The following is a 27767-nucleotide window of genomic DNA, read 5'->3' as shown; positions in this document are numbered from 1 at the left end:
CCTGAGAGCCCAGCTGTGTGTAGGGCTAGAACAGCAAGGTCAGCGACGGCGGTGACTGTCCGGAGTGGGACAGTTCGGAAGTTCCTGGAAGGACCCCGTTGGCTGTGTGCCCGGTGGTCTGGAGCAGTGTTCCGAAGGACAGTCAGCACCAGGGCAGGGGCCTCTCGGACCCCGGCAAGGCTAGGAGTCGCCCAATTTGCCGAATCCGTCAGTGACGGGGACGCAGATCCCCCAACAACAAAGTCCCGATTGACGGCAACAGCCCGACCATTAACGGGGAGACACCGCCACCGCCAAGGCACCAGTTTCCCCAGGGCCAGCGCCTGCGGGCAAAGTGTAGAGCTCCTCCGGCCCAGATTGCAGTCGGGGAGCGGGTAACCGGAGGGAATCCACCGATACCACCAGACCACACAGGTGCAAGGAAGAGAGAAGTCACCGCCACCTACCGGGAGTGCAGGTGCAGCCGTCTGTGGGACCGTCCTACCAGCCGTTGGTTTACCGTACAAACTGTGTCCGTGTCAGGCTGAGTGAGTACCATAGTGCCGCAAGGCACAGCGCTGCCCCCGCGTCCCTGCGCCCTCCAGGCCCTACACTTTACATCTCTTCACCGGGCCCCGGGAGCACCAACCCCTACCCACGGAGGGGCAACACAACACCTGGCTGCTCCCATCACCATCCCCGGGACCCTCACACTGAGCAGCGGTGGTGCCATCACCACAACCGTGGGTGGCGTCACGAACTATAATCCCAACAAACAACCCCCTTTTCACTCACGGGCGAGGAGTGCCGCTCGAGACACCCCGGGATCCGGCCCGCAGCTCGAGCCACCAGGAGCAACTGCCGGACCCGAGCAGAAGGGGTGAGCGCGGTGTGCTGACACCCTCCTCCCCGCCCGCGACAACTTGGCGTCACGAACAGGATCTTACCGCTCTGCCGTCAGGTAGAGGTGCGCCTTGTTACCGCCGGAGGCATCCGGCGGAAAAATTTGAGAAGCCGCCATCTTTGGCGCGAAAAGTTCCCGCTCGAGCGTCTTCTCGAGCAGTAGAAGCGCGGAGGCCAAAACCCCGCCCCGAGAGAGGAGGGGCCGGAAAGAGCTAAGGGGGACGCGATGGCGGCTGGCTGCATGTAACAACGCAGCTAAAAAGACGGGGACACGAATGGAGAAATGGCAGCGTCCTCGAATTGGAGTGCGGGAATGCCCGCCACCGGAGTACCCAAGCTCTGGGGGAAACGAGGCGGAGTGGCTTTTGAGGACTGCGGCCCGGGTGAGCTCCCCACCGGGACCGCTGCGTGGCTGGAGCGGGAGCTGGGCCGATTCTGCGTGGGGGTGAGGGCGCAGGGCCTGCAGCAGTTGATGGATTGGAAGGCAGAGATGCGAAGGATGGTTGCCGTGGTGGGGGCCCGTGAGCAAGGGGCCGCTGCGGCCGTGCCGCGTCGCGACCAGTCCACCCGAGCCCCAGGGCCGGCCCTGATTGAGTGGGAGACAGACATCAGCACCGCAGCTGGAGGTCCGAAGGGGATGTCGTTGATGGAGGAAGGGGTCCCAGGTATGCCGCCTCCGCCGCCATTCCTAGCGGCTGTCGGCGGTGCGGGGTTGAACTGCCAGTGGGAGGAAAATCCCATGTACCGCTCGGTCGCGAAGTGGGCCGACACCATGCGGTGGTAGCCGCCTCCAGGGCAGCGGATGCCCGCTGCACCGTCCCCCGTTGGGACCACCACTGAGTTGTTTGTTGTTTGAAAGTTTTGAAAAATGAAAAATGATTTACCGAAGTTTACCTGATTGTCTGCAGTGATTAGTAACCGGCAGGAGCCGGCACCGTTGTCCCCGTGGGGACCGTTTAAAATGCATGGGAACTAGCCATGGACAAGCCCGTGAACTCTGCAGGGCAACCACAAACGTTAGTGGCTTGTAAATATGTTGGGTACCGTTACCGTTTCCGCAAGGCCGCCTCCGGAGAGGCAGGTTGGAGGGAGGGCCCTGAGCAGAGCAGGCCAGGGCCCAGCCACCAAAGGGACCGGTGGCTACCCTCTGGAGGGAAGGACAGATCCCGCTCGGGTGACTTGTGCTGGACTGTGGGTCAAGGGGTGCTGCCTGGGTTTTAGGGGCAGCATCAGGGCCAGGTTGCTTGGGTGGGAGAGAGCGGAAACCGTGACCGTACACCGTTGAAACGTTAAAAGTAAAATGTGCCTCCCGTCTTGGGAAGAGTTGATTAAAAATGTTATGCTTATGTTATGTTTAACCCTGTTATCCCCTTTTTACAGAAAAATAAAACCGGTGTAGGACGGCAGCCCGCGGACGGTCTGCATTTTGCTAAGGGGGAATGTGTCGCCCTGGGCAAGCCAGGGGACACAGATAACAACACCACTACACCCCACACTCAGGTAGGCACACCTGCTAACCAGAAATCCTTGTTGCCTTCCTCCAAGAGTCTGTGATGCACACCAGGGGGTGGTCCAGGCGGTTGGCTCCGCCCACCAAGGAGCTCACAACTCTGGAGGCAGGAAGTAAACCAGGCAGATAGCTCAGGGGAGAGCTGGAGAGAGGAGTTCTGTCAGGGAGGAGGAAGTGGAAGGAGTGAGGAGTAGCCCAGGCAGGGGCTAGAGTAAACAGAGAAGTGAAAGTGGTGAAAGTAAAGAAGCAAGCAAAGTGACAGAAGGACGGAAAGCCTGAGAGCCCAGCTGTGTGTAGGGCTAGAACAGCAAGGTCAGCGACGGCGGTGACTGTCCGGAGTGGGACAGTTCGGAAGTTCCTGGAAGGACCCCGTTGGCTGTGTGCCCGGTGGTCTGGAGCAGTGTTCCGAAGGACAGTCAGCACCAGGGCAGGGGCCTCTCGGACCCCGGCAAGGCTAGGAGTCGCCCAATTTGCCGAATCCGTCAGTGACGGGGACGCAGATCCCCCAACAACAAAGTCCCGATTGACGGCAACAGCCCGACCATTAACGGGGAGACACCGCCACCGCCAAGGCACCAGTTTCCCCAGGGCCAGCGCCTGCGGGCAAAGTGTAGAGCTCCTCCGGCCCAGATTGCAGTCGGGGAGCGGGTAACCGGAGGGAATCCACCGATACCACCAGACCACACAGGTGCAAGGAAGAGAGAAGTCACCGCCACCTACCGGGAGTGCAGGTGCAGCCGTCTGTGGGACCGTCCTACCAGCCGTTGGTTTACCGTACAAACTGTGTCCGTGTCAGGCTGAGTGAGTACCATAGTGCCGCAAGGCACAGCGCTGCCCCCGCGTCCCTGCGCCCTCCAGGCCCTACACTTTACATCTCTTCACCGGGCCCCGGGATCACCAACCCCTACCCACGGAGGGGCAACACAACACCTGGCTGCTCCCATCACCATCCCCGGGACCCTCACACTGAGCAGCGGTGGTGCCATCACCACAACCGTGGGTGGCGTCACGAACTATAATCCCAACAAACACCCCCCTTTTCACTCACGGGCGAGGAGTGTCGCTCGAGACACCCCGGGATCCGGCCCGCAGCTCGAGCCACCAGGAGCAACTGCCGGACCCGAGCAGAAGGGGTGAGCGCGGTGTGCTGACACCCTCCTCCCCGCCCGCGACATTCACACAACAGATATTGACACGCCACACTATGGTTTCTCTGGTGTTTCTGAGTTACACAGGCAGGCTCGGGGGTCGACCAGCTGTGTGTTCATTAATGGTCAAGCTAGCAAGAGTTAACCTCTGCTAGCCTGCTAGTTACCTCTCAAATGTTACATCACATTTACTCCCCGCCTTTTTAAGATGGTGGAATCTGTCTTCCCACGCCGACTATAGTTTACTGCTATGTTGGTCTATGTGCTGTTGTGTCCCAGTCCTGCTGGTGATTATATTGTGTGATGCTTGGAGTTGCTGTGGAATTCTCTTGTCATATAGTAGTTTCCACCCTGCTCCTATTTTCCTCCTTACCTCTTATTGTCTTATACCCTTGTGCGAGCATGCTGTGAGTTAGAATTTTGGTTTCCCCTGTTTATCAATCTCTGTTGGTTTTATCACACTCCTGTCCCAACCCTCCCCTGAGGTAGGGGGTATAAGATCAGGGCTGGCCAAGAAGAGGGTCAGGAAGGTGGCTCAGACATCCTTACCTTCAGAGGTAACTCTGAGATAAGTGATAGCTAGGGTCCCCTTAGTGTGAGGTTCAGTCTAGGAACCCCCGTTCCCCTGCTCTCCACGGTCATCATGACAAAAGGCAAAAAGTCACAACTGTTTTTTGTGTTGTACATAAATGTTGCGACTTTTCATTAGTTTTATAGTGTAATAGCTCTGATGAATCGAGGCCTATGTCTAGTTTACCATCGGAGAGTGCACATTATATGGCCTGGTGGTCACCAAATACTCGCTGTCATACAGTCAATGAACACCACTATTACATTTTACTTTCGGGGACTTAACCCTTTATTGCATATTGTATTTTAGGATCTATATGATATGATATATACATATATAGATACTCTGTTTTACCACTTCCTTACATTACCATTATTATGTGGAGTTTGTATGGTCTTAGGTCTTTGTTACGAGGATGTCTCAGCATTTCCTACAAAGTCCAAATGTTTCCTATAGTAACGTCCCCCGTCATCCCTCTTGCGGAGCGTTGGAGATCTGCTCGTCTCCTCTTCCTATCTCTAGGGCTTTTAATTTGAGCTGACATCTATCAGCGTGTTTTCTGCAGGTGCAGTGAGATGAGATTTATTGCAACCAATATATGACCTCCCTATGGGACTTCAACAAAAGTGTTGATCCCAATGAATGTAAGATGGTGTAAGTAAATTACATGACAGCCTGGCTTTTGCACAGCACAATATTGGCTGTGTGTGATATAGAAGCTGCTTATCCTATTCTGTTGTATTCTTAGACGGCCATGTTAAGTTACAGGATGGACTCAGTAGATATTACTGTAGAAAGACTGAATTCTTAAAGTGTAACCCTCATTTTAATTTTTATTTCATAAATCAATACTACATATGGAAATAAGCAACTTTGTATTATATCTTATCAGACAAATCTGCTTCTTTCTCTGCCTAAATTGATCAGTCATTATCAAAAGTCTGAATTCTGAGGTAAAATCTGTAATTAGTGCAGATAGGAGATGGCAGGTGTTACTGAGGAGATTCTATGACGATGGGAGGAGGGAGGAGCTACAGACATAAGCTCCTCCCTCTTCCACATCCTATCTCCTCAGTAACAACCGCCATCTGAGGTGAAATACAGATTTTACCTCAGAACTTAGGATTTTGATAATGGCTGATCAATTCTGGCAGAGAAAGAAGCAAAATTGTCTTATAAGATATATTAAAAAGTTGCTTATCTTCATATGTATTATTGGTTTATGAAATAAAAATTAAATTGACGGTCGCACTTTAACCCCTTTATGACCTATGACGTATCGGTACGTCATAAGTTGTGTCACTCTCTTTAAGGCCTAGGACACACGGCGAATAATACGGAGCGAGTGGAATGCGATAAAAAAATTGCATTCCACTCAGACCAATATTACTCTATGAGGCAGCTCCCATGAGCATTTTGTTTTCTCAGCCCTAACCCCTAGACCGAGAAAACAATTGCAGCATGCTGCGGGTGGAATAGATACTGTTTCACTCGCACCCATGGGACAACAGAAACATCGTATTGCACGCCCATTATATGCGAGCATCAGCCGACCCTCCCCTCCGCGGCGCCGGCCCTCCCCTCTTCAACTGTGGTCTGATTGCAGGATCGGACCACAGTCACATGACACTCGGATCCTGCTGTGCTGCGAGTGTAAGCCAAGTGTTATGCGACCACTCGCACTAATCTCTGTGTGGCCTCAGCCTAATGCGAGCTCTCGCAACAGGCTCACATGTTTCCCTGCATATGTCAGCTGATTTGATCTCTGACAGAGGGATTTAACACTTAAAAGCGGGGAGCACATCATTCTCCGCCCCCACCAGCAGCCCTGTGATGTGATTATGGGGCGCCAATGGATTGTCATGACAGCCGAGGGTTAACTGATGACCTTTGTCACCGTAATGACGTAATTTTTGTGAACGCCGGCTGAGTGCCAACATTTACAGATCGTGATTTCTGCTGTACAGAGCGATGCTGATGCCCTGCTCTGAACAGCACAAAAATAGGATGATTGCAGCTTCACGACTAGTAAAAACAATTCAAAGTGAGAAAAAAAAGGTTTTTTTGATATATGAAAAAATGAAAAAAATAAAAGTTCAAATCACTCCCCTTTGTGTCCCATTGAAAATAAAACAATTAAAAAAAATACACATATTTGGTATTGCCGCTTTCAGAAATGTCCAATCTATCAAAATATAAAATTAATTAATATTATCGGTAAAGGGCATAGTGAGAAACAATATCAAAACAGCAGAATTACATTTTTTTGGTCGACGCAATGTTACAAGAAAATGCATTATTGAATGTTCTCAGTGAGAGGAACAAAATTATAATCTTGTGATACCTTTTAATGGCTAACTAAAATAAAATAAAGTGATGTTACAAAGCAAGCTTTCGAGACATCTCAGGTCCCTTCATCAGGCATGGTATGACAAAATATCCGAAGAAACACAAATATATGCACAAACAGAGCAGAGGGATGGCATAATAAAAGACATTTAAATAAATAAACACTGAGTTTAGAAAGTGAGTCCTTAATTAGCTTTGATTAGTGGTGTGAGAGTTTTATTGTCCCAATATCCTTGTAGAATCCGAGGTCTGGTGAGTCTCTGGAATAGACTCGTCAGATTTTGTAATGTGCCATAAATCCTCCTGACAGGTTGAGTCCTGTGTCAAAAGGTATCACAAGATTATAATTTTGTTCCTCTCACTGAGAACATTCAATAATTTTTCAACTGGCTAACACTTATCAAAACCTTTTCACTTGTAACAAGAAAATGCAATATCAGGCGATCAAAACCTCACATCTACCCAAAAATTGTATAAATATACTGTATATAAAATGTCAGCTCAGGATGCAAAAAATTAGCCATCACTGAGCCCCAGATCCCGAAAAATGAGAACACTACGGGTCTTGGAAAATGGCAACAAAAGTGCAATTCATTTTTTGGGTCAAACGTCAGAATTTTCTTTCACCACTTAACTAAAAAAAACTATACATGTTTGGTATCTACAAGCTCGTGCTGACTTGGAGAATCATACTGACACATCAGATTTACCATATAGGGACCATGGTAATTAAAAAAAGGAATCATTAGCGGAATTGCACTTTTTTTTTGCAATTTCACCACACTTGGAATTTTTTTTCCCATTTTCCAGTGAAATATAGGGCAGAATGAATGGTGTCATTCAAAAGTGCAACTTGTCTAGCAAAAAAACAAGCCCTCATAAGGTTATATTGATGGAAAAATAAAAAAGTTATGGCTTTTGGACAAAGGGGAAGAAAAAACGAATAACGGAAAATCGCTGGGGGGTGAAGGGGATAAATCATACTCAGGTTTCTCTCATTGTGGAGGTGGTTTAAGGTGTTATTTCAAAAGCGTCTCCTAAAAGTTCAATGGTGCTAGCCATGGCAAATGTATTGCACATACTATATGTATGTATCTGGGTGCATTTGTGAATTTGCACTCCATATTCATGGATTAAATTCTACCTGCTGTGTTGATTGTGACATTAGTATGACTGTAGTATTAGAGGCCTTATATTTCAGCCGATTTTCATGAATGAGTGTTCCAAGAGACACTTGTTTCCTTATAATTGGCCAATGTAAACAGGCTGCTGAAAAATCACTGTTCTCGGCAGCACATCATCCTGTGTAAACAGGACATATGCTGCCGAGAACAGTGACAGTCTATGATCGGTAATTAGTCATTCTAATTAATAGTAATAATGTTTATTTATTTACATTGCGCTATTAATTCCACAGAGCTTTACATACATTGGTAACACTGTCCCCATTGGGGCTCACAATTTAAATTCCCTATCAGTATGTTTTTGGAGTGTGGGAGGAAACCAGAAGAAAGCCACATAAACACGAGGAGAACATACAAACTCCTTGCTGATGTTTTCCTTGGTGGGAATTGAACCCAAGACCCCAGCGCTGCAAGACTACAGTGTTAAACACTGAGCCACCGTGCTAATGCAAAAGACATGCAGTCGGCATTTCTCCCAGGGATTGAAACAATTGTCAGTTGGAAAATATGTGGCCAATTGGTGGACGTATCATTTAGTGTAAACCCCCCCTATGGAATGTGTTTCCACGAGGCATTTCTTCTGCTGACCAACTGCTTCCACTGCAAATACTGCTGTAATATTGATGTAAAAATGGTGCGATGAAGCTATGGAATTTTCCCTTTTGCATTGCGAAATCCACATTAATATGTGCACCATAAATTGATATCCTGCAGATTCCAAATTTGGAGCCTAAGGCAATTACCATAATGAATATTCTGCTCAGATTGTACGTAAATTTCCATAAATCACATGCACAATGACTGTACTGTATAATGCAGCAGATTTTCTATAAGTACTTCTGCTGTATTGAACTTTGATAAGAATATATTCTTATGCTATTGAATCAGGAACAGATCTACCTGCCATTAGTCATAAAAACTTGGATTCTACGTTGTTTAAAAAAATATATTAGTTAATATTTTTAAAAAACACAACAAAAAATGACCGACATTTAAAAAAGAAAAAAAAAATTATCCACTACTTTTACATTGATGGCCTATCCTATCATTAATTTGAATGGGAGGCGGATATGCAGTACACAGCTGCGGCTGCTATGAGAAGATGGAGTAATAGCTCCAGCACTCACAGGACACAATACAATGAAAATTTATGCAAATGAGGTTATTGATTTTCTGCAAAAAGACATTGCACCTCAACCAAAAGCAAAGCCAAACTTTCGGATATTGAAAGCCTTTATCACGGATTTGTGTCTTATAATGTTGAGGAAAATTAGATGGGTCATAGTTACATAGGTTGAAAAAAGACCTAGGTCCATCTAGTTTGCCCTTCCTCCACCAATTCTACATTTTGTCCCTAAGTCACTTATAACCAACAATGTTTTGTGTTTTGAGGAAATCATCCAGCCCTTGTTTAAAAGCTGTTATAGTATCTGCCATTACTACCTCTTGTGGTAGTGTATTCCACAGTCTGACTGCTCTAACAGTAAAGAACCCTTTCCTATTTAGCTACCGGAATCGCTTTTATTCTACTTGCAGTATATGTCCCCTGGTCCTTAGTATTGTCGTTGGAAGAAATAAGTCATGTGCCAGTCCTTTATATTGACCACACATGTATTTATACATATAAATGAGATCTCCTCTGAGATGTCTATTTTCTAAGCTAAACAAATCCAACTTTTCCAACCTCTCATCTTATGTGAGGCCTCCATTCCTTGTAGTAATCTAGTTTGCCGCGTTTGAACTGATTCTAACTTCTGAATATCCTTCTTAAAATGTGGAGCCCAAAACTGGATCCCATATTCCAGATGTGACCTTACAAGTGATTTATAGAGGGGTAACAATACATTGGGATCACGGGATCTAATCTCTCTTTTTATACACCCTAAAATCTTGTTTGCTTTAGCAGCTGCTGCTTGACATTGAGCGCTGCTGCTCAGCTTATTTGTAATGAGAATACCCAAGTCCTTTTCCTGTTCTGTAGTCCCGAGTTTACTTCAATTTAATGTATATGCAGCTATAGGATTACTCCATCCTAGGAGCATCAACTGTCTTAGATGGTATCTCTGGTAAGGGTAAGGTGCTTATAGTTGCAGACAATCTGAATTGTGATACAGATGAAAGGAATGGAAGATAGGTGGAGAAGGTAGAAGGAGCACCTTGGGTCAGCCCATGAAGATGAGGACAGGGTCCAGGAAGGCAATGGTGGCAGACGCTACGTTTTTTTCTCCAAGCACCTACTTTATAACAGTTGAGTGGGGCCCTATCCATTCCTTACTACCAGAAGGTGGGTCAGCTCTGGAACTAAGCATTTCTGGCCGCCTGCACCAGGAACAGTTGATCGGCGAGGGTGCGGGGTGTTGTACCCTGGCCGATCAGACATTGATGACCTTCCCTGAGGATAGGCATCAATGTAAAAATAGTGGATAACATCTTTAAGTTTTAAACTATAGGTTATTTTCTAATCAGGAATTTCTTTTAACAGCAGACAGGGGGCACTACCACAGATTTAAATGTGATTTTTATATATATATATATATATATATATATATATATATATATACAGTTAGGTCCAGAAATATTTGGACAGTGACACAATTTTCGCGAGTTGGGCTCTGCATGCCACCACATTGGATTTGAAATGAAACCTCTACAACAGAATTCAAGTTACAGAAAAAAGAGAGAAAGAGGCGATCATAAAAGCCCAAAAGACCAATAGACAGGAATTACAGTACAATGTACTTTTATTAATATTTTATTCTTCATATAAATATAACAAGTGTGAGTGTGGGCAGAACAAACATACGCCAATGTATACATACAGCGGAAAATATCATAGTTCAGTCAATGCAATTGATTACATAAGGCTGCACATTCCTGCAACTTATATGCAATATTCAAAGAGAGGACTCTAGTATCTGTACATACAAGGCACTCCAATTGATATCATGTATATATACAATTCCAATAGCACAATCCTTATAATATATATGTTTATACCAAGGATAGATAGATCACCATATACTTCATATTGGAGAACCTAAAAGCATGTAAAAGTACGGAGTCCCCATCTCATTCATGGTTACAGCTCAAGGTTCCTAAAGTAGTCATTATACGGGACGCCACTAGGTGTCACTATAACCATGTGGGTATATATAACTCGTATCTGGTTAATCGTAGCTCCCTATCTATCACTAAACGTATTAGCATCAATAGATGCAATCAGTCAATATGAACCAGAGCTAACCATTAGATAAAGCACAGGAAAACAATCTATTTACTTGCAATAAGTGGATTCCCGCTAATGGTGATAAAGCTCCCCATTCATGGTTACAACTCAAGGTTCATAGGGAAATCATTATATGGGACGCCACTAGGTGTCACTATAACTATGTGAGTATATATAACACTCACCTAGTTAATGGTGGCTTCCTATCTAACACTAACGTGTTTATATCAACAAATACGATCAGTCAATATGGACCGGAGCTAACCGCTAGATAACACACAGGAGAGCAGCCATAAAAACAATCCATTTACTTACAATGAGTGAATTCCCGCTGATGGTGATAAGGCTCCCGACACGTGTTTCAGTTCACTACCTTCGTTATTTTTGCCCATAATCATTTAAGTCCTAATTATCATGATTGACCTTATTCTAGTGTCTTAATATGAATAATACATCACAACTTGCTCTCTTTTATATAACAGAATTCAAGTGCAGATTGTAACTTTTTTTTGAAGGTTTGAACAAAAATATCTGATAGAAATTGTAGGAATTGTACACATTTCTTTACAAACACTCCACATTTTAGGAGGTCAAAAGTAATTGGACAAATAAACCAAACCCAAACAAAATATTTTTATTTTCAATATTTTGTTGCGAATCCTTTGGAGGCAATCACTGCCTTAAGTCTGGAACCCATGCACATCACCAAACACTGGGTTTCCTCCTTCTTAATGCTTTGCCAGGCCTTTACAGCCGCAGCCTTCAGGTCTTGCTTGTTTGTGGGTCTTTCCGTCTTAAGTCTGGATTTGAGCAAGTGAAATGCATGCTCAATTGGGTTAAGATCTGGTGATTGACTTGGCCATTGCAGAATGTTCCACTTTTTTGCACTCATGAACTCCTGGGTAGCTTTGGCTGTATGCTTGGGGTCATTGTCCATCTGTACTATGAAGCGCTGTCCGATCAACTTTGCGGCATTTGGCTGAATCTGGGCTGAAAGTATATCCCTGTACACTTCAGAATTCATCCGGCTACTCTTGTCTGCTGTTATGTCATCAATAAACACAAGTGACCCAGTGCCATTGAAAGCCATGCATGCCCATGCCATCACGTTGCCTCCACCATGTTTTACAGAGGATGTGGTGTGCCTTGGATCATGTGCCGTTCCCTTTCTTCTCCAAACTTTTTTATTCCCATCATTCTGGTACAGGTTGATCTTTGTCTCATCTGTCCATAGAATACTTTTCCAGAACTGAGCTGGCTTCATGAGGTGTTTTTCAGCAAATTTAACTCTGGCCTGTCTATTTTTGGAATTGATGAATGGTTTGCATCTAGATGTGAACCCTTTGTATTTACTTTCATGGAGTCTTCTCTTTACTGTTGACTTAGAGACAGATACACCTACTTCACTGAGAGTGTTCTGGACTTCAGTTGATGTTGTGAACGGGTTCTTCTTCACCAAAGAAAGTATGCGGCGATCATCCACCACTGTTGTCATCCGTGGACGCCCAGGCCTTTTTGAGTTCCCAAGCTCACCAGTCAATTCCTTTTTTCTCAGAATGTACCCGACTGTTGATTTTGCTACTCCAAGCATGTCTGCTATCTCTTTGATGGATTTTTTCTTTTTTTTCAGCCTCAGGATGTTCTGCTTCACCTCAATTGAGAGTTCCTTAGACCGCATGTTATCTGGTCACAGCAACAACTTCCAAATGCAAAACCACACACCTGTAATCAACCCCAGACCTTTTAACTACTTCATTGATTACAGGTTAACGAGGGAGACGCCTTCAGAGTTAATTACAGCCCTTAGAGTCCCTTGTCCAATTACTTTTGGTCCCTTGAAAAAGAGGAGGCTATGCATTACAGAGCTATGATTCCTAAACCCTTTCTCCGATTTGGATGTGAAAACTCTCATATTGCAGCTGGGAGTGTGCACTTTCAGCCCATATTATATATATAATTGTATTTCTGAACATGTTTTTGTAAACAGCTAAAATAACAAAACTTGTGTCACTGTCCAAATATTTCTGGCCCTGACTGTATATATATAAAGTGATTTTAATGGTTGTATATTGGAAGTTTGCTTCATTTCAATGTAAGCACATGATGGTAAAATAGTGTTGCTATATAATGTTATATTAAAAAAAAAAAAAACCCTTTACTGGGATGCAAGCCATTGTGTCCACATCAGCTTAGATGTCTCATGTTTGCTGCAGGCAAGAGTTACAGTCGTATTTATTTTTAATCTGCAGACAGCGGGGTTCCAGGAAATTCTGACCGACATAGAGATACTGGCTGTGCTCGTGGGGTGTCTATGTCACGATCTTGACCACCGAGGAACCAATAATGCCTTCCAGGCCAAGTAAGTTCATCCATTGTTATTACTCTGTGCAGAATTTAATTAGTAAATCCGTATATTCTATTCACTGATGTGTAGATTTATATATGGGAATATTCATTTTTATGCTCCATGAACAGAGCTATCAACTGCTGTGTAAACACATTATGGGAAATGATGCAGCAGCTCTTCTTGCTTTAATTGCAGGATTACTTTCATTTCATGCTGTCAACTGTATTTTTCTTCTATAAGCAGGCCTCTTAAATCCAAGAGCTCATTTCCGTTGCTTACTATGACACATCTTTTGATAATGGTAAGGGTGAAATCAGGAGGTATGGCTGCCCGTGCAGCCAAAATGCTCCACCTGCAGTGGACAATTGCCACACAATCGTGAAATAATATATGCAGCCATTGGTGGGCAGAATTTCGGCAGCTTGCGCACCCAAACCGCCTGTTCTCTCTTAGACTACCAAGCTGTAGTAGGTGGATTGGTTGTCACGTTCCCCCCAGAAGACATCAATCGCGTTATTGTAATATAATATGAATTGTGTCCTGCGTCTTATATACCTGATATGTTTGTCGGTGTGTAACCAGTGTTAATTTCCCTGTGGGCTGTAGTATCCTGGGTTTGGAAAGTATAGGGTTAATATCCAGCCAGCCAGGGAGAGGGAGATAAAGCGGATGTTCGGAATAACTAGTTCCGGTTAGCAGGCTGAAAAGCGTAGTTGTTGAGCTATAAAGCAGTGAGGACATCATTAGTGAAAGGAGAACAACTCCGGGTGTGTGTGGCAAAGACAAGGGAGCAAGCATCAGCAAGGAACCTACAGTGGCGGCAGTTCTCTGAAGCAGGCGAGTGGGGGCACTTTAATACTGGACAACCCATAATGCAGCACTAGTGTACTCAGTTTTGGAGGACAGCCATCAAGAGAAAGCGGGTTCGGCAAGACTTGCCCATGTCTATCACCCCGAGCCACGTTAGAAAGCCCAATAGGGTAACCGAAATGCTCTACATCTTTGCTGATCATTTATTTAAACTTCTAAAAAAGCTGTGGAGGCAAAAAGAATACAAAAATGTATGATAAAATAGTCATTTTTATTAGTTTAATAAAGATAAATATGACAAACATACAAAGGCAGCAGCACAGAAACTGAGCTGGTGAGAGCAATGAATAAGTCAATTAATAAGCATAAAAGATAAAGTGGAATATGCTCAACAGGCATAAATAGAAGTTGCAATATTGGTCCAAGAACATGAAATCATACAAATAATGCCCAGCAGCAAGCAATAAGTATGTGCATGAAAACTCATTGTAAACGGATACTCATGAAAAAGTTAAAAAATATTATAAAGGTACCCACAAAAGATATTTACACCTGTTAAATAAAATACATGGTACATAGTAAAGTTCACAGTGGCATCATAAACAAACTCACCAGTCAGGCAAAGTGCACCCGACGTGCGTTTCGCATATAGCTGCGTCAGGGGTAGTTCTGATAATTAATTTATTTAGAAAAACATGGCTTTATCTTCCAGCAACAGCGCCACTCCTGTCCATTGATGGTATTTAGTATTGTTGCAAGCCTGTCAAAATAAATAAGAACAAGCCTGTAATGCAGCATATAACCTATTGATATAGGGTGACATTCCATTATACTTGCTCATTACTCTTATGGAGCACCCAGCACCGACCAGTTTGCTCATCACTAATCCTAACACATGGATACCCAAAACCAACAAGACATGTTTACACATATTTTGAGATAGACATTTACTATGTTAATTTTGCCACCAGTGTTATCTTCCTAATTTCCCCCACAATATTACAGTTGCCATACTGATTTATATCAGGACAGGGGGAAGTTTTCAGGACTCCTCCAGGGAGTCGTAGTCTATTCCTTTCCAAGTATAATCTCTTTTACTCATTTCTGGAGAATGAAAACCCATCTTGTCATCATAGGCTAGGATCCAGAAGTGAAAGAGTACGGCACATAAATCTCCTGTGACAGTCCAATCCTATTCTCCACCCCCTCACAACAATTCTCCATTTCATAATTACATTCTTTAGTTCTTCCACTGCCACATTTTAACCATTTGTGCCTTCAGCCTTTGACCCAATTATTGTCTACACCGCTGTAGTATTATGAAGTTTGGCTAAAATTTCAGCATTACTCAACCAATATCACACAGTAGCAGAGTAAGGGGGAGACGAGAGCTGAACATGACAAATGATTGTACTCATCCACCAGCACATCACAGTTAACCTTATAAAGGGAGAAATTCTCATTCTTTTTCTTCCCTTTCCTTTGCATAATATTTTGTGTTTTTTTTAAAGAGAGTTAAAATACACTCCTCAACACTGCAATTTCAGCACTAAAATTGTGAAAATAACAAAATTGATAAATATGTTACGGATATGCACCTAATTAAAAAATGGAATCAAAATTTTCAATACATCTGGATTTATTCAGCATTGAGAAATCCCCATATTTGCTATCAATGTTCTAAGGAATGTTCTGCCTCACTGAATGCACTCGGTTAAATCATCAAGATCCGCTGCTGGCAGCTCCCTTTGCAATTGCCAACCAATGATGTTCCAGGTGTGCTCGATGGGAGATGAGTCCAAAGATTCTCTAAGCCATGGTAGGACGTTCAGTCCACACAGGCTGCCCCCAGTAACAAGGGCAACCTGTGATCTGGTGTTGTTGGGTTTGGAGAAATGTCTGTACCACTGATTCCACTACCATATCAATGTAACACCGAGCTGTTAGTTTACCTCGAATGAAGACTAGAGGGATCCAGCTACCACACATCAAGCCTCCCTACACCATAATCTCAGCAAGTAGAACGAGTGTGATGTTTCTTCATGAAGGCTTCTTCATGGCATGGCTAACATGGTCTGCAGACTAATTTCCAGCTATCATTGTATGCAAGACAAAAGCGGACCTCATGACAGAAGAAGATAGACCTCCATTCCAACCTCCATTCCAACCTCCATTGCCATCTTGTTCTGCACTATGATAGCCTTTGAGAGTGGTATTGTGAGGTCAATGAAGCGCCTGTGGATGGACGTTTGGCTTATAGCCCAATGTCATGCAACTGCCTTGTGATAGTTTGTGTAAACGCTGTTTGGTGCTTTAAGCTTGATATGTGATGTCCAATTTCCAGTACAGAACTGAACTAGTTGTATGGCCATTTCTCCAAAGTGTGCCAGGAGCCATTTTTCAACATGAAGACGCCAGAACACATGCTGCTCGTGGTACTGCAGCATCTCCAGATATCACGCACATCAGAGACGTCATTAGTCAGCAATAGCAAAGGGATCTGCCACCAGCGGATCTTGATGATTTGTAGACAGACATTACATGCAAGATATATGATAATATATACTGTAGCCTCTTCTGCTTCTCTCCTTACTCCATCACAGAGCAGTATGTACTGTATATTAGAATGTATTACCATACTAATTACTCACACTACCATATACTTTCTCATTAGTTTCTATCACCACAAGTCAAATAAACAGTTGGGTAAGAAATAAATGGTGGTAACATGTGACACATGTCTTTACATTTTGTCATATGAAAACATATTGAATTGATTAAAACAAACTCTCACTTTTGAAACCTTTATTAGAAATATCTGACCATTTTATATCTTTGGTTCCTTTGGTGACTTTTTTATCTCCATGGTGACAGACTACAAACCTGTGTAGTCAGGTCCTGCCAACCATCTATGTACTAAGTCTATCTTGTATGGAAATGTGAAGCCCCTCAGGTGGTGTGTCGGTGTCGGTGCGTTACCTTCAGGGACTCCACGTTGCTGGATCTCCGTCACTGGTAGGAAATCTTCTGTTTTGATCGTGACGCCACTCTCAGTATTGCGGCCAGTAGGGACCGCCACTGCAGGTTGAGGGTCGCCTGGGGCTGATGGTGGGTGCAGTTAGATGTAGTAGCCTCCTGAGAGTGAGGCAAGCCCCAGGGCCCTGTGTAGGTTTGTAGTACCACAAGTCGCAGAATGACCACACAGGCAGGATGTCTTTCAGGGTTTTTACTCACTTTTGATGGCAGGGTGAGTAGCCCGGGCGTAGCTGAGATGAACCAGATGGGAACCAGGTATCCTTCAGGCTGACTTTATGAGGGTGACTACTGACTCGCCTTCCTTAGCCCTTGGTGGTTTGGGGTGACCCCGACTTTGAGTCCCTATGGGGGTCACCCAGGGAAGATGCTGCAGCCTCTCTCCCCTTCGTTCGCCGTATGCTTGTTCCCCGGACCAGGCCACTCCAGCCTCTTGCCTCCTATGACCTATGGGCCCTAACTTGCGGTTACGTGGCTGCGGCTTTTGTAGTGTTGTGGTGTGGGCTTTAAGAGCCCCACACCGGCAGGTTTAGCAGAAGAAAGTTGAATCTATCCCCGCTTCGGGATCTGCCGCCCGGTTGGGCCTGGTGCTCTCTAGCAGTCTCCTTACTTCCCACTCCGTGCACTCTCTAGCTGAAGCTGGCTTTCAGGCAGCACTCCTAGTTGACCGTTCTCCCCCGTCTGTAGCCACTGCGCGGGCGCTGTTAGACAGCAACAGCCCCACAGGTCTGCTCCTCACTGAGCCCTATGGAGTTCTCTGCTCTAACTGACTCACTGCCCCTCCTCTCCTGTTCTTGCCTACGCCACCTAGCAACCAGACTCTCCACCACACCCCTTGAGAGGAGATGGAGGCTCTACCCCCTCCACTATTCCAGTGAAGGTGAAGGCTTGCCCCCTCCTGGGATCCCCAGGGGTCCTCTCATGGGTACATGTGTGAGACCTGATCACTATGCGCCTGTGTTCCACACCCCGGTCAGCCTTCTGGATTACCTGTATTGTACTGTCCCCAGCATGGGTGCAGTACTCAGTGGTGCCTGACCAGGTCAGGGGCGCCACATTCCCCCTTAGTTATCACCAGCACGTCCTCGGGCTGCAAGACAACATTTTAAAATGCATAAAACATTTAAAACATGTAAAACATTTTTAAAAGCACCAGGTATCAGACATCACCTCCATCCACCCACAAGTCCGTTAACCCACCCAAAACCCTCTCAGGAGGCAGGTCACCGGTCCTTTTGGTAACCAGGTCTGGGCCATCCGTTTCCCCAGACCTTTCCTCCAATCTTCCTCTCCCGTTGGCCGCGACTTCAGCCACTTCTGGCAGGATGTAGAGGCGGCTTTCATGGGCTGGTGGTTTCAGGGTATACCTGGCCTGGTGGATCCGCGCCGTCAGCCTCTTCTGGCAGGATGCAGAGGCGGCCTCCACAGTTGGTGCTGACCAGGTACCCTCTTTGTGGTGGTGAGCCAAGGCCCCATAAACAGGCGTGCTCTCTGGTCGCAGGTGAGCCAAGGCCCTTTTCTACGGACGGGCCCCCCTGGTTGCAGACGAGCCAAGCCCCTAAACAGGCTGGCCCTGGTGGTGGTGCCACTGGTGTAACTATTTACACTGCGAGAGTTTGTGGCTATAGCAAGTTCATAGCCTTAAAGTTTATTTCTCACAATAGTTTTTGTGGGCGCATTTCTTAAACGTTGCAAACAAAACTTGTCAAAACTTCAACTGGTAACTTGCTGTATTTCTTTACTTCTCTCTACTCTACTCCTCTTTTTCACTAGGGCGTGGGCATGTAGGGCACCGGCACCTGTGACTTTCTTGCTCTCCGTCGTCGTCCGTGGTTGTTTCATCTGTAGGATCTTTGTCTGTGGTTGTTTCATCTGTAGGTTCTTTATCTTTCCTTTCTTGGTCTTCATCTGTTTCCTTTTCTGCATCTGTTTCTGTATCTCTGTCTTGTCTTTCTTGTCTTTCTTGTCTTTCTTGTCTTTCTTGTCTTTCTTGTCTTTCTTGTCTTTCTTGTCTGGGACATGGTGCTACGTCTAAGGCATAGTAGCCCCTTTCTCCTTGATGCAAGGTGAACTGTACTAAGTCCCCAATCTTCAAATTTCTGCCTGAATGTCCTCTGGGCAGGTGGGCTTGAACATCTCTCCGATTTACAAATATGCCCTCTTTTATTCCTTTCACTACAATGAAGCCGTATCCGCTTTTCAAGTTGAAGTCTTCTACTATTCCTCTGTAAAGGGGTCCTCTAGCCTGGGCTTTGGACCTTCTTAGGCACCTTTTCTCCTCCAGGTCTCTGGCTGTGACCTCCCTCTGCTCTGGAGACTGTGGTGTTGGAGGACGCTTTGTTCTGCTGCGCCTTGTCTTGCGGGCTGGGTTCATGCCTGCAGGCTCCCAGGTGAGGTCTTTGGGCTGATCTTCGTCTGCTGACGGTGTCAAGTCTTCCTCCTCCCAGCGGGAATAGGGCAGCATCTCCGGCTCTGGGTAGGGGTCTGCTGCGGTTGGCGTCGGAGTCAGCTCCTCAGCTTCCTGGCCTCCTCTCCCCCTTAGTTCTTCACTGCACTCTGGTTGTGGCAGTGCTGGGGATGGGCTCTCTTCAGCTGGTCTGGGCGGTGGGCTCTCTGGCGCGGCTGCAGGGGTTGCCGGAATCTCCTTGGGGGTATACGGAGGGAGCAAATACCGATCCACCATCTCTTGTGGAAACTGGGCCTCTAGGTCAGCCTTCAGCTTCCAGTATTCGGGGTCCTCTCCTATCAGGGTCTTCCTAGCAGGGACCTCTCTGGACTGGGGAGCGGTGTCTGCTCTGGCCTTGCAGGCCGGGGAAAATGATGAGGTAGTCTTCTCTTCTTGGCGGGCCGCGCCTGGCATGGCGGCGGCCTGGTCTTGGCGGGCCGCGCCTGGTATGGCGGCGGCCTGGTCTTGGCGGGCCGCGCCCTGTATGGCGGCGGCCTGAATTGGCGTTTCTGTCGCGGCCGGTTCCTGGCGGGCCGGACTGGACACTGCAGCCGCGGTCTCACTTGGCGTCGCAGCCTCGATGGGGTCCGTGCAGGCTGAGTCGGGCGTCGCTGCAGTGATCGGAGCTTGGCGGGCCGCACCCGGCGGGGCTGCGGCCTGGTTCAGCATATCACTTGCGGCGCGGACGAGCGTCGCTGCTGCGTTGGGGTCTTGGCGGACCGGGTTCAGCAGGGTGGCAGCCTGGGTCAGCGTCACACCTGCAGCACGGATGAGCACTGCCGTGGTGGTCGGAGCCCGGCGGGACAGGCGGGGCATCGCTGCAGCGGCCTGGGCTTGGCGGGCCGCACCTAGCGTGGCTGCGGCCTCACTCAGCGTCGCCGCATCGGGCGCCTCCTCTGGGACCGCGGTCGCAGCAGCTAGGGTCGGGGCTCTTGTTCTAGCCGGGGCAACACCGGACTCACCCATCGGGGTCTGAATCGTCGTCGCCGCTCGATCCGGCATGCGTCGCGCGGCTCCCTCCTCGTAGGTCCGCACCGCCGCAGCCATCTCCAGGAGCTCCGTGCGTTCTTCTCTGAGCCGTCGCACAATCCCGGCCTCCAGCCGGTCGCAGAAGATGGCAAGCTCCCGGCACCACCAGGCAGCAGAGCCTGGCTCTGGGTATCCGCGTCTGGACTCCATTTTCTCTAGCAAGCTGCTGGCTTCTCTTCTGCTCCGCCGTCTCTGGACGCTTCCGCTTTCTTCATCAGCGAGGTCAGGACTCTGCAGAGGATCTCTGGGTAGCCACACCTCTTCGTGGGCGGTAACTTCTTCCAGCGCGGGCTGCTGTTGTTTTTCAGCGCGCTTTTCATGGTGGCAATATGGCGGCGCTTCCAATTTTTCAAGCGGACCGCCCAGGCACATGGTCACCTGTCTGAACAGGTCTAGTCCTTATCCTGTTCGTGACGCCAGATGTGAAGCCCCTCAGGTGGTGTGTCGGTGTCGGTGCGTTACCTTCAGGGACTCCACGTTGCTGGATCTCCGTCACTGGTAGGAAATCTTCTGTTTTGATCGTGACGCCACTCTCAGTATTGCGGCCAGTAGGGACCGCCACTGCAGGTTGAGGGTCGCCTGGGGCTGATGGTGGGTGCAGTTAGATGTAGTAGCCTCCTGAGAGTGAGGCAAGCCCCAGGGCCCTGTGTAGGTTTGTAGTACCACAAGTCGCAGAATGACCACACAGGCAGGATGTCTTTCAGGGTTTTTACTCACTTTTGATGGCAGGGTGAGTAGCCCGGGCGTAGCTGAGATGAACCAGATGGGAACCAGGTATCCTTCAGGCTGACTTTATGAGGGTGACTACTGACTCGCCTTCCTTAGCCCTTGGTGGTTTGGGGTGACCCCGACTTTGAGTCCCTATGGGGGTCACCCAGGGAAGATGCTGCAGCCTCTCTCCCCTTCGTTCGCCGTATGCTTGTTCCCCGGACCAGGCCACTCCAGCCTCTTGCCTCCTATGACCTATGGGCCCTAACTTGCGGTTACGTGGCTGCGGCTTTTGTAGTGTTGTGGTGTGGGCTTTAAGAGCCCCACACCGGCAGGTTTAGCAGAAGAAAGTTGAATCTATCCCCGCTTCGGGATCTGCCGCCCGGTTGGGCCTGGTGCTCTCTAGCAGTCTCCTTACTTCCCACTCCGTGCACTCTCTAGCTGAAGCTGGCTTTCAGGCAGCACTCCTAGTTGACCGTTCTCCCCCGTCTGTAGCCACTGCGCGGGCGCTGTTAGACAGCAACAGCCCCACAGGTCTGCTCCTCACTGAGCCCTATGGAGTTCTCTGCTCTAACTGACTCACTGCCCCTCCTCTCCTGTTCTTGCCTACGCCACCTAGCAACCAGACTCTCCACCACACCCCTTGAGAGGAGATGGAGGCTCTACCCCCTCCACTATTCCAGTGAAGGTGAAGGCTTGCCCCCTCCTGGGATCCCCAGGGGTCCTCTCATGGGTACATGTGTGAGACCTGATCACTATGCGCCTGTGTTCCACACCCCGGTCAGCCTTCTGGATTACCTGTATTGTACTGTCCCCAGCATGGGTGCAGTACTCAGTGGTGCCTGACCAGGTCAGGGGCGCCACAGAAACACCCCACCAGAACTTCTGTGGTTTGGAGGTGTTCTGACCTACTCTTTCTAAACATTTTTAAGCCAAGTACACGTAATCACAGTAAAGGCCCCGTCACACTAAGCAACATCGCTAGCAACATCGCTGCTAACGAACAACTTTTGTGACGTTGCTAGCGATGTTGCTGTGTGTGACATCCAGCAATAACCTGGCCCCTGCTGTGAGGTCGTTGGTTGTTGCTGAATGTCCTGGGCCATTTTTTAGTTGTTGCTGTCCCGCTGTGAAGCACAGATCGCTGTGTGTGACAGCAACACAGCAACAACTAAATGTGCAGGCAGCAGGAGCCGGCTTCTGCGGAGGCTGGTAACCAATGTAAACATCGGGTAACCAAGAAGCCCTGTCCTTGGTTACCCGATATTTACCTTTGTTACCAGCCTCCGCCGCTCTCACTGTCAGTGCCGGCTCCTGCTCTGTGCACATGTAGCTGCAGCACACATCGGGTTAATTAACCCGATGTGTGCTGTAACTAGGAGAGCAAGGAGCCAGCGCTAAGCATTGTGCGCTGCTCCCTGCTCTGTGCACATTTAGCTGCAGCACACATCGGGTTAATTAACCCGATGTGTGCTGTAACTAGGAGAGCAAGGAGCCAGCGCTAAGCATTGTGCGCTGCTCCCTGCTCTGTGCGCATTTAGCTGCAGCACACATCGGGTTAATTAACCCGATGTGTGCTGTAACTAGGAGAGCAGGGAGCCAGCGCTCAGTGTGCACTGCTCCCTGCTCTCTGCACGTGTAGCTGCGTGCAGTGGTAACCAAGGTAAATATCGGGTTGGTTACCCGATATTTACCTTAGTTACCAAGCGCAGCATCTTCCACGCGGCGCTGGGGGCTGGTCACTGGTTGCTGGTGAGCTCACCAGCAACTTGTGTAGCGACGCTCCAGCGATCCCTGCCAGATCAGGTTGCTGGTGGGATCGCTGGAGCGTCGCAGTGTGACATCTCACCAGCAACCTCCTAGCAACTTACCAGCGATCCCTATCGTTGTTGGGATCGCTGGTAAGTTGCTTAGTGTGACTGGACCTTTAGATTGTTAAACAAGGCTTTACCAGCAATTCAATATGTTAGGAAAATCAAGAGTTAAAAGCTATAACATAATGTATTTTCAATGTTTGATTAGTACTTGGGATAGAGAAAAGCAAGAATGTCAATTGCATCCTTGAGTTTGTACAGACATATGATTATCCACACACCTGTGACTTAGATAAGAGATAAGCAGACATATAGTCGGGAGCACATAAACCAATTATTAAATTCCTTGCTCCAACTAGTAAATGCCTTATTCCAATTAGTAGATTCCGAAGAAGTTGTGTTCACATATAGATTTTAACCAATAAAAAATGTACAGGTATACCTGATTGTCTATTGTATTGTAATCTAAGGTGAAGTATTATGACAGACAACAGCTTTGACCTCTTGTCTCATTGCTTAAAGAATAGAAAACTTTCTTGCTTCAGATGAATTCGTACCTCAATAAATATTTTCTCTAACACCATCCATACTCGGTTTGGAACCTCTGTCCACAGTTCCTTTATATTCGGCAGGGAGAAAAGGTGCATCACATTGGAACCCTTATAAACCCTATAAGATAATGTGGTCCCTTGGGTGCCACTGGTGTCTGTTATGTGACAGATCCGGCATGCTTAATGACTTTAGTACAAAAGAGGGGAAGAAAAACCTGTGTGAGGGATGAATAAAGACCACATACCAAGCCTCCTAAATGTTGATGCAGACCCCAAGCTAGATCCCCCTTATACAGACTCCAGCCCAGACGCATACCCCTATCAGTTTTTCTTGGGTATAAAGACTGCTAAAAATTACAGACACCAAATCAACCCTCATAAAATTACAGACACCAAATCAAGCCCCATAAAAATTACAGACACCAAATCAGCCCTCATAAAATTTACAGACAACAAATCAGGCCCCATAAAAATTACAGACATCAAATCAGGCCCCATAAAAATTACAGACACCAAATCAGCCCCCATAAAAATTACAGACACCAAATCAGGCCCCATAAAAATTACAGACACCAAATCAGGCCCCATAAAAATTACAGACACCAAATCAGGCCCCATAAAAATTACAGACACCAAATCAGGCCCCATAAAAATTACAGACACCAAATCAGGCCCCATAAAAATTACAGACACCAAATCAGCCCCCATAAAAATTACAGACACCAAATCAGGCCCCATAAAAATTCCAGACATCAAATCAGGCCCCATAAAAATTCCAGACATCAAATCAGGCCCCATAAAAATTACAGACACCAAATCAGGCCCCATAAAAATTCCAGACATCAAATCAGGCCCCATAAAAATTCCAGACATCAAATCAGGCCCCATAAAAATTTCAGACTCCAAATCAGTCCCATAAAAATTACAGACATCAAATCAGGCCCCATAAAAATTACAGACATCAAATCAGGCCCCATAAAAATTACAGACACCAAATCAGGCCCCATAAAAATTCCAGACATCAAATCAGGCCCCATAAAAATTCCAGACATCAAATCAGGCCCCATAAAAATTCCAGACTCCAAATCAGTCCCATAAAAATTACAGACATCAAATCAGGCCCCATAAAAATTACAGACATCAAATCAGGCCCCATAAAAATTACAGACATCAAATCAAGTCCCAAAAAATAACATACACCAAATCAGGCCCCATAAAATTACAGACACCAAATCAGCCCCCATAAAAATTACAGACACCAAATCAGGCCCCATAAAAATTACAGACATCAAATCAGGCCCCATAAAAATTACAGACACCAAATCAGGCCCCATAAAAATTACAGACATCAAATCAGGCCCCATACAAATTACAAACATCAAATCAGGCCCCATAAAAATTACAGACACCAAATCAGGCCCCATAAAATTGCAGATAGCAAATCAGGCCCCATAAAAGTTACAGATACCCATTCAGGCCCTATAAAATTACAGACACCAAATCAGGCCCCATGAAATTACAGATACTGAATCAGGCCCCATAAAAATGACGGACATCAAATCAGGCCCCATAAATATTACAGATCCACCCCCGGACCCTTATAGAGACCTGAGACCATAATCTCCCCCTACAAGATTTTTTTCTTTATCTAGCAGTGGACTTCACCATAACTTTATCCTGCTCTTTTTACAAAATTGGAAGAGCTGTCAACAAGGGTCATTCAGATGAACATTCTAGACTGTACACGCCATTATTGTCTACCTGTGCCATTATGAATGATCTTCAGGGAGTTTTATTTAAAAACTAATATTTGTTCTTTTGCGGCTCATCATATATTCAGCCATGTTGATATCATGGTTCACATGTAGTGTTCTTTTGTCTGCAAGGTCAGTGAACACTGAGTCATTGGCTGTCACTTCTGCTGCTCATCCAGATTGATGAAATCAGTGGGATACTGACATTGCATGATACGGCGACAAGTGTCATTGTGCTGACATTCTTTCTTTCTCACTTTCAGAAGCGGCTCGGCTCTGTCTCAGCTCTATGGAACGTCGGCCACCTTGGAGCATCATCATTTTAACCACGCTGTCATGATTCTGCAGAGCGAGGTACACACATAATTGGGAAGTTGGGACACGTTTCATGGAAAGAAACTTTAAGATGCATTAACCCCACTCTTGAACTTGTGAATCAGCCAGCATCCAGAGATCTGGGATTACAAGTCTGGTAATATCTTCCAAGGAGAAAACAAAGTGTCACAATATTATTTTTCTCAAATTGTATGATTCAGGAGATCAAACGTAAAGCTTTCATTGAGATTGGCCTTACATCAATCCCAATAATAAGCCGGTCCCAATCCCACCGTGGAGCGGTGGCGCTACATGTAACATTGGTACTCCATTGAAATCTAAATTACAGAAAAGTCTAATAAGGGTTGATTCATCACTTGTGACTTATTGAAGTCACTTTTCTTTTTTTTTTGGAGGGGGAGGGTCTTGTGGTATTTACTGATTTTTATTTTTTTTTTGCACCAAATTCTTAAAAATGGCATAAACTCTTTTTTTTTCCTTTAACCAGTTTTACAATTTTCTAGCACCAAAAATCACAAAACATTTAAAAAGTTACATGTTTGCCTAAAAATACACCAAATTGTAAGCTCCTCTAGACATCGTACTCCAGACAGGAACTGGGGTAAGATGAGCCCAACTAAAAAATGCAACCTTTGGTAAAAGTTGCATTTTGTGACTCTGTCAAAAGCATCTGGATAAACAAAGCTGTTTCAAAACATCCAGATAAGGCTGGTTTCACATCAGCGGGTTTTTTGCCTAACGACATCATGCCGAATCCGTTTTATTTATAGTACACAGCATGCAACCGCAAGTCACCGGAACCTTATTTTACAGGATCCGTCAACCGGATCCGGCAAACAACCGGACCGGTGACTTGCTGTTGCATGCGTTTGACTGCTGTTTTTTGCCAAATTTTGACGGATCCGTTTTTTTTTTTTGTTTTTTTTTACACCCCCACAAAGGTGTATATACATTGTTTGACTGTTCTCTGGACCCCATTTGTTGACATGATCACGTGACTTCCGATGGTTGCATGGTGGCACAAGGTCATGTGATGACGCCTGTAGCTAACATGAGTCACTTCCTCTCAGTGGCGGATTACAGCCGGTATTGAAAGTAAAGCAGCATATCTGCAGATCTTAGCTCTGTAGCTGTGATCTGGAGATATGGCAGAGCGATCAGATTGCTGATCGCTATAGCCCCCTAGGGGGACTAGTAAAAAAAAAAAACGTTTTAAAAATTAGAAAAAAAAAACAAAACCTAAAAGTTCAAATCACCCCATTGAAAATTAAAGGGTTAAAAAAATATACACATATTTGGTATCGCTGCGTTCAGAAATGCCCGATCTATCAAAATATAAAATCAATTAATCAGATTGGTAAAAATGGTGTTGCAGCATAAAAATTCCAAACGCCAAAATTAAGTTTTTTGGTCGCCGCAAATTTTGCGCAAAATACAATAACAGGCGATCAAAACGTAGCATCTGCGCAAAAATTGTACTGTTAAAAACGTCAGCTCGAGACACAAAAAATAAGCCGTCACTGAGCCATAGATCCAGAAAAATGAGAACGCTACGGGTTTCGGGAAATGGCGCAAAACGTGCGCCACTTTTTTTGGACAAGCTTGTGAATTTTTTTAATCCCTTAGACACAAGTAAACCTATATATGTTTGGTGTCTACAAACTCGCACCGACCTGAGACATCACACTGATACATCAGTTTTACCATACAGTGAACACGGTAAACAAAATATCCCAAAAACTATTGTAAGATCACACTTTTTTTGCAATTTTTCCGCACTTGGAATTTTTTTGCCGTTTTCCAGTACATTATATGGTAAAATGTATGGCTTCATTTAAAAGTACAACTCATCCCGCAAAAAACAAGCCTTATATGGCAAGATTGCCTGAAAAATAAAAAAATTAAGGCTTTCGGAAGAAAGAGAGGAAAAAAAAAAACGGAAAAATGCAAAATGCCCAGGGGCTGAAGGGGTTAAAGCATGTAGAAATTTGTACAATTTAAATATACTCACTGTTTTGAAGATTTGGGGTGCCAAACTTGGGGTGATTACTGGCTCCTGGGCTGGGAGC

The 27767-nt window shown here is 46.1% G+C and overlaps 1 protein-coding gene across 1 annotated transcript in view; it reads left to right on the top strand.

Moving 5' to 3' along the window:
- Positions 1–27767, top strand: part of PDE11A (phosphodiesterase 11A) — a 746356-nt gene that overhangs the window by 566107 nt on the left and 152482 nt on the right. Inside the window, exons 13-14 of the mRNA XM_075317377.1 lie at positions 13120–13229; positions 25626–25716. Of these exons, the coding sequence (XP_075173492.1) occupies positions 13120–13229; positions 25626–25716 (201 nt within the window). The remainder of the gene's footprint in view (positions 1–13119; positions 13230–25625; positions 25717–27767) is intronic.

Source organism: Anomaloglossus baeobatrachus, chromosome 7 (assembly GCF_048569485.1).
Source record: "Anomaloglossus baeobatrachus isolate aAnoBae1 chromosome 7, aAnoBae1.hap1, whole genome shotgun sequence".
In the NCBI taxonomy this organism is placed as follows: Eukaryota; Metazoa; Chordata; class Amphibia; order Anura; family Aromobatidae; genus Anomaloglossus; species Anomaloglossus baeobatrachus.
This window is presented reverse-complemented; position numbering and strand designations above follow the sequence as displayed.